The following is a 15,075-nucleotide window of genomic DNA, read 5'->3' on the forward strand; positions in this document are numbered from 1 at the left end:
TTACTGTTCTTTAGGAAGAAGAATTTGGACACGATGGAGAAGTTGATGAAGATGAAGACGAGGAGGATGAAGATGAAGATGAAGGTGGGTCTGATGCACGCACGTTGGTCCTCCTAAGTTAAAAGTCATGGGGAAATGTCCATGAATTTAGAAATTTAAAACTACAGGGAACAAAATAAAATTCCCTTTGCCCTGGTGGTCTTCACAGGGGCTTATATAGCCCTGTCAGTGAGCCTGTGCTGGTACAGACCTCCTGCTCTACGGTGATTAATAATGCCTGTCTGCAGGCAGGAGGCTGGCCTTCAGTCCCGCACTTTAAATGTGTTTTTAGACCCCATCATTTGGGTTACTGCCACACAGGAGATTTCTGGTTTTGGAATTCTCTCTTTTGACAAAAAGTCTTTCTAATTGGATCATAATTTTTGCAGAGTGTATAAATAGTACCTTTCCAGTTTTATTACTGTTAATTCTTTTTCCCTACCACAGCCAAAACCAGTGAAACACCTGGTTATTACTCATTGAGAGTATAGATTCTCCTACCTGTATAGGTTTCAGTGTACCAGATTATTTGCTCTGCTTTCCATTGGTTCATACTTTCTCAACATCTCTCTGTGCCAGGTACTGGACCAGATTTTACATTGAATACAAGAGTTGGGGTCCAGTACCTGCCTTCAAGGAGCTTTCTGAAACATAATGCAAATTTAAGTAATTTTATTGACATAGCCATGAATTTTTACTAATTGGAAAGAACAGGATGATGTATAGGTATTTTTGGCTCAAATACCTAAGAATTCTAAGAAATACGTTTTGAGTTAATATTAACTTGCTACAATTTGAGTCATCTTTTAGATGGCAGCTTAAAGTTGAGAAAACTGGGTTAACCTTGCTGTCATTTGAAATGTGCTGTGCATTTTGTCCTTCTTAAAATCGACAACCTACCAATTTGATCAGTCTTAACATTTTTTTCATCTCCCAACCATCAGAAGTTCATTGTTGTTACCTCCGTTAGCAGTAACTTAGACAAATGCCTTTCCCATTGTCTTAAAGTGAATTTTTGTTATTGTGCAGAGGAGGAAGAAAGTGGGAAAGGTGAAAAGAGGAAGAGAGAAACAGACGATGAAGGAGAAGATGATTAAGACCCCAAATAACTTGCAAAAAAAGAACTGTTCAGTATTGGTTGGACTGCTCATATGGATTTGGTAGCTGTTTAAAAAAAAAAAAAGGTAGCTGTGATACAAACCCCAGGATACCCACCCACCCAAAGAGCCAAAGAATAGTTCCTGTGACATTCCACCTTCCTCCATTTAGTCCCTCTTGGAAATTCACCACCAAGCTTGGGGACTTCACCCCAACAAAATTGTAAGCGTTTGTTAGGTTTTCGTGTAAGACTCTTGCTGTAGCGTGGATAGCTGTGATTGGTGAGTCAACCGTCTGTGGCTACCAGTTACACCGAGACTGTAACAGCATTTTTACTTTCTGTACAACAAAGAAGCTTTGTAAATAAAATCTTAACATTTTGGGTCTGTTTTTTCATGCTTTTCTTTTCTTTTTAATGAGATTTTTTTTTACATTAGGACATTTTGTGTGTCAACTGCCAAAAAAGTATTTTTAAGAATTTAAGTGAAATAAACACGTTCCTCTTTGGTAAAGCCTAGTTGTATGCTTACATTTTTAAATTAGACTTTAATTGTAAGCTCATGTTAAAACACTACAGAACTGGTTTCTCTGGCATTTGTATGTATTAGGTGGTGGTTGAGAGGAAATGCACAAGTGTATAGGATCTTTGAACACTTAAATTTGATTCTCATTTCTCTACTGTGGGAGTAGACTATTACTTATTTGTTTATAAATTTTCATTTTTGAGAGAGAGAGCGTACACGAGTGGGGGAGGGTAAGAGAGAGGGAGACAGAGAGAGGATCCTCTGTGCAGGCTCTGCACTGAGAGCAGAGAGCCGGACGCAGGGCTCAAACTCATGAACCATGAGGTTATGACCTTAGCCAAAGTCAGCCGCTTATCCAACTGAGCAACCCAGGCAGGTGCCCTGGGAGTAGACTGGTTTTTTTTTTTTTTAATCGTTTGTTTATTTTTAAGAGATAGAGCATGAGTGGGGGAGGGGCAGAAAGAGGGCAAGACACAGAATCCTAAGCAGGCTCCAGGCTCTGAGCTGTCAGCACAGAACCCAACATGGGACTCAAACCCACAAACCATGAGATCATGACCTGGGCTGAAGTCAGACGCTTAACCGATTGAGCCACCCAGGCACCCCTAGACTTTTTTAAAACAACATTTGAAATTCAGTGCCTGGAGTCCCTGAAAGCCAATAAAAAATGTTAGGTTCAAGTAACAGGTGAGTTAAGAAAACAAAAAGTATAAAGGGAAAAGCCTTACTCAGGGTTCTGGGAGATCCTAATTCTAATTACTCCCTCTGCCAGTGGTTTCCTCTATAACCTTGTGTTGACCTCTGGATCACCTCCCAGTCTGTAAAATTGAGGGGGTGTGACCAAATGGCTTCTGAAGTCTCTTGTAGCACTGATGGTCTGTGACCCTCACTGACAGGAAGGTCTGAAGAAAAAAAACGGGCTTTGCATCAAGGCCAAAACACGTAGGGTTTGACTGACAAGTGAACAGAGTATGGTTTGTTATCAAGACAGGCGTGCTAAAGAGGAATGACATGTGAAAAGCCTTGCCAAGGAAGCGGGTAGGCACTGCCCAAGGTCAACTCAGCTTTTCCAGAAGATGGAAATTTTCTCTATTCTTAAAGATCCTAAAGGGATTTGGGGGAGGGGTAAGATGTTCGGCAGTCTGCGTGTTCAATGGCTCAACCATTTAATAGATACGTGACTTTGTTGTCAATGTTTTTTGTAGTAGAAGATTTGAGGATTCTTTTAGCAAATCTTAACACTATAAGCTACTGATAGGAGTAGGGTTTTTATGCAGAGAAGTAGTGTTAAAGATTGGAATCTGAATGTGTAGAAAAAGTTACATAGTGTCAATGGTACTCCCAAATCGTGTACTTTAAAATTGAAGTCTCTGGGCTATAAAGTGGAGTTTGCTTCTTGCTAAGGAAATTCCAAAAAATTAAATTTTTATTTCTGGTTTAACAGGTACTACTATATTTTCTTCAGCCACAAGGCCTTTGCCATTTGGCAAATCTTCGAACATTATAAAGCAATTTCTTCCGTACCCAGGTTTTGCATATATTGCCAAATATCAAACAGTAACTTTGGATGATTGTTTTCCTGCCTCTTTAAGTTTACAGAATTTTTCCAGTATCTACCAAAGCACTTAGGCTGTGCCAGACTCCCTAGCTGGACAAGTGGGAGAGGGCTGGGATGGAGACAAGCGAGCTGTTGGATATGCTCACAGTAACTAGTAGGGAAGAGAAGACAGACGCAGGAGTGATACTTAACTAGTACCTGCAGCTAGAGCTCCGGTAAGTGTGAGAGTAATACAGAGACTGGAAAGGTGGCATCCATCTAGAAGGATTGGGAATGTCTACTAGAAAAAATATTTCAGCTGTACATGCTGCCACTACAGGTTTAGAAATAAAACGGTTTAGAAGAGGAATGGGGGAAGGAGGGAGGAGCATGATGAACAGGGGTCTGAGGTTGGCACCTGATAAGCACCTTTAGATTCAAATGGGCAAGTTTGCCTAGAGGATGGGTAAGAATACAGGAATGGCAGGTGAGACTGCAGCACTAATTTGGGACTTCTAGGGGGCCTTTGAAGGTCATTCATTCTTGGGCATTCACTTTGTAAAATGTCAGTTTGACCTACTACATGTGGCCGGTGAAGATGTCTGGGAAATTACCAAGCCAGGTTTTCATTTCTATCTTTTTTTTTTTTTTTTTTTAAATAGGGTTCTCCAGAAGTCTGTGACATGCTGCCCTCTGGGAGGGCCTTGAGGCTCACCTGCTCTTGACTAAAGATTATTTTTAAATTGTTGACAAGCAAGCATTTTGGTGATGAGGCCACAGAGTGGACCCTATTTCTGGAGTTGTCTCCCATCTGAAGGAGACCCTCACTGAGCAGGTTTGCTTCCAGCTTTTGCAGTCTATGTGAGTTATCAACTGTCTAAGCTGGGTGGGAGCTGTGTTGGGCTGGATGGCTGGTCTCACCTTGCTTGTGCGGGGCGTAGGTGTAGTGGGTCTCTTCCTCACACCTGCCCTCCAGCCACAGCAGCTGCTCTCTCCCTGTGTAATATGTTGGAATGTCTTGATTGCATCTGAAACATTTGTAAATAAAAAGGAACCGATACTCATTGTGGAGACGAGGAAACTGAGGCACAAGCAAGTGAATCAAGGACTAGCCCAAGGTTTCCTGGTGAAGTGAAAGAACCTGGCCTAGAAGCCACATGGCCCAGTTTTCAACTTGGTGCTCTTACCTTTAGTTTTCTCATTCTGCTCCAGGAATCCAAGCCCAAGAGTGCTGGCCTCTTCTGACAGGAATGCAGAAGCATTGTGTAAGACGCTAGTCCCCACTCCTCACCAGCATGAGGACTCCTGACCAGTGCCTGCATGAGGGTAGTTAACGACAGTCCCATGTTTCCATTCTGGCATTCCTATTTGGGCTACACTACTCTACCCCCAGAGAAAGGTGAGACAGAACCATGAAGGTGGTTCTACCCTTAGGCCATGACCTTCCCTTTTCTCCAGCCCTGTCAAGTGGTGCTGACATCAATTTTAATGAGGCTGATGATACCGCTGTGTTGACAGTTTGAAAAGGGAGTCAAGTTACTAGCTGACTTAGACTTAAGCTTAGGTCGGCCAAACAGTTGCTCTGCAGGAAAACCACCAAGATTGCAGCAAGTGTAGAAATTCTTCCTAGAGCCAATTAGGTCAGCCTCATAATCTCTGACCAAGTATCTTATAACTTGTCCCAGAGGTATTGGGAGGGCATATAGAGAAAGAAAATGACCCTTGGAGCTATTCTGTCTGATGAAAGGGACTTCACTCCAGGGCAGGAGGGGTTTGTGAGGAGATGGGTATCCATTAAGGCACTGCCCCACCTCAACCCTAGAGAAGCAGGAGTGGTACTTGGTGAGGAAGGTCTCAGAATCCAGAGACCCTGTTTTAGCCCCAGCCTGGCCACTGGCTGGTATTTGGCCCCCTCCCCACCGCACTTCCTTTCTGTGAGTCTCCAGTTCCTCAGCTGAAATTACAGGGCCTGAACTAAAATGAGCTTACAGCTCTCTTCCAGCTGTACAGATCTGAATGGGGTACAATCCCAAGTTCTCTTCAGCAACAGGAATCCTTCAGTTACTCCTGCTTTACTCTGTTACCCCAGAGCCCTTCCAAGGAGTAGGTAAGGGTTTGAACTGATAGAAAATGTCAGCTTTGTTTTAGGCTGATGGAGTAAAAGGGATAGACCGGTAGCTGGAGACCAGTGAGGAGGCCAGATGTGGGCTGCACCTCTAGGACTGATGAGTGAGATGTCTTCCAAAAACTGCAATAGAAATATTAGCGGGACACCTGGGTGGCTCAGTTGGTTAAGCGTCCCACTTCGGCTCAGGTCATGATCTCAGTTTGAGCCCCTCATTGGACTCTGCTGTCAGCACGGAGCCTGCTCCAGATCCTGAGTCTCCCCTACCTCTCCCTATCCCTACCCCCACTCGTTCTCTATCTCTCTCGCCCTCTCCCTTCCTCCCTCCCTCTCCCTCTCTCTCAAAATAAATAAACTTAAAAAAAAAAGAGAGAAAGAAAAATCCTGGTAAATCCGCCTTGACCAGTCCGACTACTCAGTGTTCTGGAAGTAACATTGCAGACTCATCAGCATGAGCAGGATGTATATCTGCCACTAGAGGGCACTAATGCTTCCAGTCAAGGAGCAGATGGCCATTTATTGAGAAAGGATTCTTTTTTTAATCCTCAAACCCTGTGAAATAATAAACTGTAATCCCCATTTTACAGATGTGGAAACTGAAGTAGCAGGAGGTGAAGTGCACTGGGGTACCTGGGTGGCCCAGTCCTCAAGGGTCTGACCCTTGATTTCGGCTCAGGTCATGATCTCAGGGTTTGGGATTGAGCCCCGTGTCAGGCTCCACACTGGGCATGAACCCTACTTAAGGTTCTTTCCCTCTGCCCCTCTCCCCTGCTCCCATTCACTCTCTCAAACACACACACACACACACACACACACACACACACACACACACACACACACAAAACAGAAGAGATGAAGTTCCTTAGCCAGAGTCATGTAGCCAGTAAATAGCTAGCCTGGCTGGGATCCTAATCCAGCTATGCCCAAATCCAAAGCTTCTCCTCTCTATGAATGTGCCTCTTTAGGGCTCTCTGGCTCCAGACTCTGTTCTGGTAAGTGGGCATATTTCTTCCTCCTCACTCTGGGACAAAGTAGAGGCTGGCTAACCACACCCTGTTGGTTCCAGAGATTCAGGACCGAGTATAAGGTTTTCAGAGCTGGAGACGTAAAATGCTTGGGGGGGGGGGGCACGGGGGGCAGGCAAACTGAGCATTCTGCAAATACAGTCCCCATTTTTAACCATTTTGTGTTGTGGAAGGCAGTCCTGTCATATACCACTTTGGTGAACTTGCTAAAGACCCTTTGCAATCTTGGAATTCTGTTCTCCCATTTGTAAATTGGGAGTGCTTTGCTGTTCTCTCTGCTGAGTGTGAAAGTGCTCAATGCCCATGAGGGGTAACTTCTTCAGAAGACCTGGGAACAGCCTATGCCATTGGCCTCTGTTTGTGGTCGACTAAGCTAAGCGTGCATGTGACCAGCTGTGCACCTACGAGCTGCTGTAGCAGTTGAATGAAAAGCAGGCAGCTTAGCAGGGGGTAGCCTGGCACTGAGGGATTCTGGGAGTGGATGGCAGGACCCTGGGGAAACTTGAGAAGTCCATAGGACCCCAGCCAGCTCCTGGGTTGGGAACTCCTGTCCAGCTCTTGGCTTTGTGCATTCCAGGGACCAGGTCATCTTCCACCTTGTCTCTGATTGGCCTTTAGGTTCCTCTCTTGCTGGGGCATCAGACCATTGTTTCCCTGCTTCCGGAGCCACCCAGTGCCCCCCAGGACTACCTGTCTAAATCCTACCAACAATCACCCTGCCACCCTGACCGGCTCCAGTCTGACCGGTCCTGAGCCCCACTTCTGACAAAAGAAATGCTGGCCCCGGTGTGTTCATGGCACACTACAATTTGTATGGCTCTTACATGCCCATTATCTTACTCAAGGAGGTAGTGTGAGGATTCTGACCCCATCTTTCAGATGAGGGAATTGAGGCACAGAGTGACTGTTGTAAGACCCCAGAGTGCAGAGCAAGACCGGCTTCTCTTCCCACTTTGTGCTCTTCCCGGAGAATAGTGGGCTGGTGTGAGAGAGCTAACGGGGGCTATTGGACCAGGTCCACTGGACTTGGGAGAAGCTCATGTGGGTGGTAACTTTTGAAATCCAGAGCTCTCAGTGATGCAGGTGCTTTAGTAGGTGGCAGATAGAGGGAAAAAGAAATGAAGCTGAGGAAATCCACGTTCCCACGTCATGGGCCACTTGAGACCAATCTTTCAGTGTCCCACCCTGGACCTGTCATCCCTACGCTGCTCACCCCAGAGACACACACAAAACCTCCCCACCTTTCCAGCCTCACTCCCTGCCCCTCAGTCCCCACAAGTCCTTCCTGGCCCAGCCATCTGCATGTCCCTGCACGGGACTTGTTCATTCTTCCTCCACCTGCATGAGCAAAACCCACCCCATCTTCAAGAACCTCCACAAAGGTGTTAGCCTCCCCAGTGGCCTGCAGCCAGGGTTTCTTCCCTGGGGTCCTCACTTGATGGCCTTGGTGACTTGCTCTCACCATCCTGGCACTGGCTTCTCTGCTCCCTGTCTCCTTCCCCGCAGATAGTGGGTGCTTGGGCTACATGTGCACTAGCCATTGCTGTGCCTCACGCTGGCACTCCATGCACATTTCCTCGATGACCCAGTGTATTAGTGTCCTGGGGCCTCCATAATAAAATACCACAAACTAGGTGGCTTGAACAACAGAAATGTGTCATCTCACGGTTCTGGAGGCTAGAAATCCAAAATCAAGGTGTCAGCAGGGTTGATTCCTCCGACGGCCATGGGGAAAGGATTTGGTCCATGCCTCTCTCCTTGGCTTATAGACATCATCTCCTCCCTGTGCCTCTTTCCATGGAGTTCTCTTTCTGTACATGTTGGTGTGAAAATTCTCCCTTTTTATAAGGACACTGGTCACCTTGGATTAGGGCCCACCCTAATGACTTCATCTTAACTACTTGCATTTGCAAAGATGATATTTCCAAACAAGGTCACATTCTGAGGTGCTAGATGTTAGGACTTCAACAGACGCATTTGTGGAGGACACAATTCAATTCATAACACCAAATGAGTGAATTGTGAAAACCTCTGGGCAGAGAATGGCTGTCAGGTGCTTAGTTCCCCCTCCCCCACCATCTCCCTTTGGGTGTTTGGATATACAACCAATGTGATTAAAAGGAGGGCCTGAGAACTCTGGTTTTGAGAGCACAGTCAAACCCTGATTTGCCTCCCATCAATTTTGTGATCTTGTGTGACAGTTATTTCAAACCACATTTCTCTTCCATATTAATTCACATTATTCAAACCATATTTCTCTTTTAAACTGTATTAATTCACATTCATTATCTTACCCTCCTTTAAACCCAACCAGAAAAATGAGTATATTTTGAGGAACAGAGGGCCAAAGTGGCAGCAGATAATACAGATCAGTACAAGGAAGTCTTGTATTGACCCCAAAATCAGGGCCCACCAATCTGGAACTAACAAAGTTCTATCTCCAGACACCTATGGGAACCTAAAATGCCAAGAAATCCAAGCTCCCTAAAGTAGAAGAAACGAGATCTCTTCTACTTGAATCCCTCTGCTAATGCTGGAGCCCCCACCTTGTAACATGCCTGACTTTAGTTGGATGCCTTGGTGATGGGGAGCTCACTCCTTATAAGCCAATATATTCCATCTTAGAAAAACAAAGTTCTTTATCTCTAGAATAATAAGGCATCTTTATCTTTTATTAGTTAGGGAAGCAGTCTTTGTAAAAAACTTCTAAGATTTAAAAAAATTTTCTTTTAATTTTTTGAGAGAGAGAGAGACAGAGCATGAGCGGGGAAGGGGGAGAGAGAGGGAGACACAGAATCTGAAGCAGGCTCTAGGCTCTGAGCTGTCAGCACACAGCCTGACGCGGGGCTCAAACTCACAAACTGTGAGATCATGACCTGAGCCGAAGCTGGACGCTTAACCGACTGAGCCATCCAGGTGCCCCTATACAAAACTCTTGTTTATCCAAATCTCTAACATTCTTGGGCATATGGAGCCACGGGGGGGGGGGGGGGGGAACTAATCCAGCTTTTTCAGTGGAGTCCTGTAAACATTTGATGATATCCATCATGCCCCTGCAACATCCAACCTCTTTTCCCCAAAATTTATCTCATTTGAATGTTCTTGCAAGTTTCAACTAATGAATACCCCATGACGAGATCCCAGTGTCAGGTTCATCCATGTTATAGCATGCATTACTAGTTCATTCCTTTCTTTTCCCATAATATTCTATTGTATGGCTATATTACATTTTATTTATATTTGTGTAGACATGTTTTCATTTTCTTGGGTATATGTGAGGAGTGGAATTGCTGGGGCATATGTTTACTCTGTGTTTAACCTTCTGAAGAACTGCCAACTGTTTTCCAAAGCAACTGCACCATTTTACATTCCCAGCAGCAGTGTCTAAGGGTGCCTATGTCTCCATGTCCTTGTAATGATCTGTCTTTCTGATTCTAGACATCCTCATGAGTGTGAGTTGGAATCTCATTGTGGTTTTGTGGCTAATGATGTTGAGCATCTTTTCATGTGCTTATTTGCTAGAATAGTACCTTTTTTTAAAAAAATTTTTTAATGTTTATTTTTGAGAGAGAGAGACAGCATCAGTGGGGGAAGAGCAGAGAAAGAGGGAGACACAGAATCCAAAGCAGGCTCCAGGCTTTGAACTGTCAGCACAGAGCCTGACGTGGGGCTCGAACCCACGAACTGTAGATCATGACCTTAGCTGTAGTCAGATGCTTAACAGACTGAGCCACCCGGGTGCCCCTGGAATAGTATCTTTTTAAAAAAATGTTTATTTGGGAGGGGTGAGAAGGTCAAAGAGAATTCCAGGTAGGCTCCACGCTGTTAGCACAAAGCCCAATGCAGGACTCAATTCCACAACTGTGAGATTATGACTTGAGCTGAAATCAGGAGTCAGCTGCATAACTGACTAAACCACCCAGGCTCTCTAATATTTTTTTTTTTTTTGTAGTTTATTTATTTTGAGAGAGAGAGCAGGGGAGGAGCAGAGAGAGACAGGGAGGGAGAGAATCCCAAACAGGCTCTGCAATGTCAGTGCAGAGCCCCATGAGGAGCTTGATCTCACAAACTGTGAGATCATGACCTGAGCTGAAACCAAGAGTATGATGCTTAACCATCTGAGCTTCCCAGACACCCCTGGGATAGTATCTTTTAGCACATGTCTGGATCAATCTGGTTGTCCTCAGGTTGACAGTATCCATGGTTGAGACGGGGTTGCTATGGGGCATTCTGAGCTACTGGGGCTGTTTTTAGAAATGGCTGTGAGCTGAGCAGACAACCAGGGAGAAGACTTTGTCTGGGCTGGTGATGAATGTCTGAGAGTTGCCCATGAGGACACATGAGATCTTAAAACCCAGTGAAGAGATAAGATTGCCAACATCTCTAAGTGTGAGGGGAGAAGAATTAAAGTTCTTAAAGCTTTGGGGACTCTTGGAAGTTAAAGGTGAGAAGAGCAAGTAGAGACACATCATGGAGATCCACTATCCTAATTTGGGAGATAAGGCTGCTGACTGTCCGGATGAGGTCTGAGGGTAGGGAAGGTCCCAGGAGGCCACAGGCAGTGGAAACAGACCAGGGAATCAGAGTTCAGGAATGAGACCACTATCTGGGTGGACAGATCTGGGTTGTTAGGGGTCTCACACATTTCTTCTGCTGCAATCCTCACTCCTGCCCTCTGGTGGTGTTTGCCTGCCTGTGGCAGGAAGTTGAAAAGTTCTTCCTCTGGAAGGGGCAGAGCTGAGAGTGGAACCCAGGCCTGACTTATTCCAAACCCTGTTTGGAATGTCCTGCTTTTTCCAGGACAATGTTCTGTCTCAGTCTCATGTGGTGACCCGACATAGGAAGAGATTGTTATCATTTGGAAGGAATTTGGGATGGGGGTTTTCACCTTAAATGTCAACTCTTCAGAAAGACTCTTCCTGGGTGTGCCTTGGTGGCTCATTTGGTTGAGCGTCCCCCTCTTGATTTAGGCTTGGGTCATGATGTCACAGTCATGGGATCGGGCTCCGTGTGGAGTATGGAGCCTCCTTGAGATTCTCTTTCTCCCTCTCCCTCTGTCCCTCCCTCCTCCACTTTGCACTCTCTCTCTCTCAAAAAAAAAAAAAAGACTCTTTATGACTCCCCATGCAAAGAAGCCCCCCCCTTGTTAGTCTTACCAGCACTCAACTTGTTTTTTTCATTGCCCTTATTATTATAATTCATGATTTTATATTGTCAAATAAAGAAAACCATAGGCCCCACATGGTGTCACATAGACCAAGTTCCCAAACCAGGGCTTAGTACCCAATCTAATTGCAGTTTCAAACCCTCCCCCACCCCCCCACTGAAATATGGTCTTAACAGGTCAGGAAATTTTTCTTTCCATGAGAGGCAATGAAATCTGCCACCTGGGTTCTCTCCATCCCCCAAAGAAAGATGAGGTGATCTGCACGATAAGATACCTTGTTTTTCCCTAGCAAGCAGCCTTCTCTGGAGCAATCCTTTTCTTTCATGAGTACCTTTCTTGCCCCACTCTCTGTCTAGAAAAACCTTTCATTTTGTACAATTCCTCTACTTGCTAGAGGGAGTGCTGCCCAATTCATGAACCGTTTCATAAACCCCGGTAGATCTTCAAATTTACTTTTTAAAGATCTTTATTGTAAACTACAAGTTGCAAGAAAACTCTTTGTTCCTCATTTTATTCCTGGTGCCTGGCGAGGTGCCTGACATACTAGGCACTCAGAAATTATTTGTTGAATGCGGGGTGAGGTCGCATTTGGAAAACGGAGGCAGGTAAGATGTGTATACACAGATCAAAATTCTCTGAGGGAGTCAGTATGAGCTGACTTCTACCTTCCATACCCCCCAGGGTGTGATGGTGGGCTTATTTTCTCAGCGACAGTAGAAAAATGATGTTTATGTCACAGGGATGGGGACCAAGGTTGAGGAAGCAGGAAGTAGGTGTGGGTGGGAGTGTGACTAGCAAGGGTGCCTGTAAATGGAACAACTGAGAAACTTGGGAGTATCAGACACTTTGGCCACTTACCACCAGGTCCTTGGCGGCTGGGGTTGGGAAACTTGGGTGGATCAACAATTCACTTCTTCCTCAGAGGAACTTTCCAGAAGGCTGACTTCAGGAGCAACCCAGGGAACAGTCATGTTTGCCTAAGATTGAATGTGGCCCGAGGAATAAACATATGAAGTCAGCTATGCCTCAGAATTCATGCCATCTTTCCTTTTCTGCACTTGGGCACTGAGAAAATATTTATTGGCACCTATTAAGTGCTAAGAAATTGTGTGCTTGGTGCTAGGGATATAGTCAGAAACAGTCCAGGTCTGCTCGCAAGGAGCTCCTGGCCCTGCAGGACACTTATAATTCAAGGAAGGATCTAAGCAACATATGGGCAGAGGTATGGACCATCTTGTTCACCATGGTATCCCTAGGCTATTCGTGCTGAGCAGGTGCTCCAAATGGTTCCCAACCCAAAGAAGTTCACAATCTAAAGAGAAGACAGACAAGACGAGGGGCAGTTACCGTAAGAGATAATAAGTGGGCAAATAAGAGTCTTTTGGGAGCCCAGAGAAGATTGTTGGGGAGACCCGAGAAGAATGTGAGAGGAAGTGACTTCTATGTTAATGGACCAGAAGGTGGTCAGTCATGGCTCAGTACGTGGAGGTGGAGGAGTGGGAAGCCTACAGGCTCAGAAAACAGCCTATGCCAAGGCCTGGAGGTAAGGAAACATGACGCTTTAGGGGAACCCAAAATAGTTCAGTGTAGCTAGAGCACAGAATGGCAAATGATTAGGCAGTATTACCAGGTGGTAGGATGCTTTATAGGGACCAACTTAAGAAGGGGCTTAGCATAGTAGGGCTGACCCCTGGAGCCTCAGACCCAGGGGTCTCGGGTCTGGGAACTGGGTCTCCCTGCTCTACCTTGATCCCCATGACCCATCACTCTGGGTTACCCCAGTTTCTGCAAAGCTAAGTTCTTCCTTGCCCTCTCTTGCCAATAACAGGAAAAAGAAAAAATCCCTCATTGGTTTTAATTTGTTTTTAAGACCTTCCCACATGCTCTCACCCATTTCTATATATTGAACATTGATTCATTACCCAAGCAGAAAACGCCTCAGAAAGCTCTGGAAACTGGCTTTTTAAAAAGGGAGAATGAAATAAAAAATTTGTCTTTTTCTCCTTACTCTAGTAAGGTATATAGCACTACTTTAATTTACCGAAGTCTTTTATGTCATCACAAATGACATCAGCCTAATTTGCTTTTGTGGTGTGGTTGTATTTTTAAATGTGGTTTCACCTTTCTTCCCTTTAATTTTCACTTATTCACAAAGTATTCAAAACCATAATGGTTTTCTTTAGCATGAAGTTCCTGAGTTACTTTAGCGCTGCGTTTAATTTTCTCTGTAGTCAGGGTCTGTTGCTCAGCCTCACCCAGAGGTTGACTGTCAGTTAAACTTGACATAACACATGTGCCATCCGGTCTAGCACACCCACATATCACGGATGAGTGAACCCCTCTTTCCTTTGGTTGCTTCCTCCTGGCCTCCAAAGGTGCACTTTTTCAAAACCCCTCAACTCTGGGACCCTGTTTAGCCCAGGGTCCATTTGCCATCTGCTTTAACAACCAATGTGACTCAGAAAAGGTCTATTTTTGTCCTGTCTGCTTCCTCACCTCCCTTGGCCAACAAATCTGCTATCTCCAGCAGATCCCCAAGTCTCCTGGTCTCTTCCTTATTCTCCTGGACTGCACTGGGCCTTTGACCCTGTGGGTCTCCCCACCTCAGGACCACCCTAGTTCTATCACCGGTTTCTAGTCTCTTTTCTCCATTCCTGCCTTCCCATCTGCCCAGGCTCATTCCTCTGCACGCTCTCTCCGCCAGCAGTCTAACTACCCTTGGTCTTGGTCTTGCTCTGAATGGCTCAGGTTTCTCTCTGGCCCAGACCGCTACTCTGAGCCTCAGCCCTGCCTTTCCTCCTACCTGGTAAGCAGTTTCACCTGCATATTTATACTAACATGTCTTCTCGCCTTCCACCTGGAGGTGCCACCTCCTTACCTTTCTCTTAGTGTTACTTTGCTCATCAGTTCTGGTAAGTCAAGCTGGAAATCAGTGTTTTTTTCTTTTCTCCAAACTGCCTCTTATTTCTGAACTTTGTCTGCAACTTAACAACATATTGCAACAGCCCTAGACTGAGAGGCAGTCCAGGGTCCTGGTCCCAGCTCTGCTCAGGCTTTCCGGGTGGCTTTGGGCGAGTCAGTGGAACTTTTTGAACCTGTTGCGTCTCATATAACAGGAATGGAGACCACTTACTGAAACTTTACTACAGGCCAAGTACCGTGAGCAGGGCTTTCTATACATCATCTCACGAATCTATATCATTTTCCCATTTCATGGAAAAAAGAAAAGAGCGTTCAGAGAGACTATTCACGATCAAGAGCCGGTTAGTGGGAGGGGCTGTGCTCAAACCACCCACCTCAGTAAGTCCACCTCCAGAATCCGTTTTTTCCATTACACCGCAGGGCTCACTCTCCCCACGCCCAAGGCAGCCGTCACCTCCCCACCCCCTCTTCGGGAATATTTGCTAAAGTGTGCACGCAGGTACGCTGCAACCAGGAGTGGGGGCCCTGGTTTCCTTGCCGTGAGCCTAGAGCCCAGATCTCGCGAACAGAGCCTGCTGGGTTTTCCCTTCCCACCGCAACGCCTATCTTACGGGTGGCTCCGCCCCCTGCCTCGATTG

At 45.7% G+C, this 15,075-nt stretch overlaps 1 protein-coding gene and 1 long non-coding RNA gene across 3 annotated transcripts in view; one reads left to right on the plus strand and one right to left on the minus strand.

Annotated features, from left to right (window-relative positions):
• The window catches only part of ANP32B (acidic nuclear phosphoprotein 32 family member B), a 24,438-nt gene extending 22,919 nt beyond the window's left edge, over window positions 1-1,519 (plus strand). For both annotated transcript variants that reach the window (XM_019454398.2, XM_053908121.1), the window contains 2 exons: window positions 15-84; window positions 1,069-1,519. In XM_019454398.2, the coding sequence (XP_019309943.1) occupies window positions 15-84; window positions 1,069-1,136 (138 nt within the window). In that variant the 3' untranslated portion in view covers window positions 1,137-1,519. The remainder of the gene's footprint in view (window positions 1-14; window positions 85-1,068) is intronic.
• On the minus strand, window positions 9-15,022 carry LOC109270102 (uncharacterized). Its single transcript, XR_002081430.2, has 3 exons — window positions 14,812-15,022; window positions 12,374-12,492; window positions 9-113 (listed from the first exon to the last, which is right to left on the minus strand). It is a non-coding gene; the product is annotated as an uncharacterized LOC109270102 (long non-coding RNA).
• Between the last annotated feature and the right edge of the window lie 53 nt (window positions 15,023-15,075).

This window comes from Panthera pardus, unplaced genomic scaffold (genome assembly GCF_024362965.1).
Source record: "Panthera pardus isolate Hobbes unplaced genomic scaffold, ASM2436296v1 HiC_scaffold_20, whole genome shotgun sequence".
NCBI classification, from domain to species: Eukaryota; Metazoa; Chordata; class Mammalia; order Carnivora; family Felidae; genus Panthera; species Panthera pardus.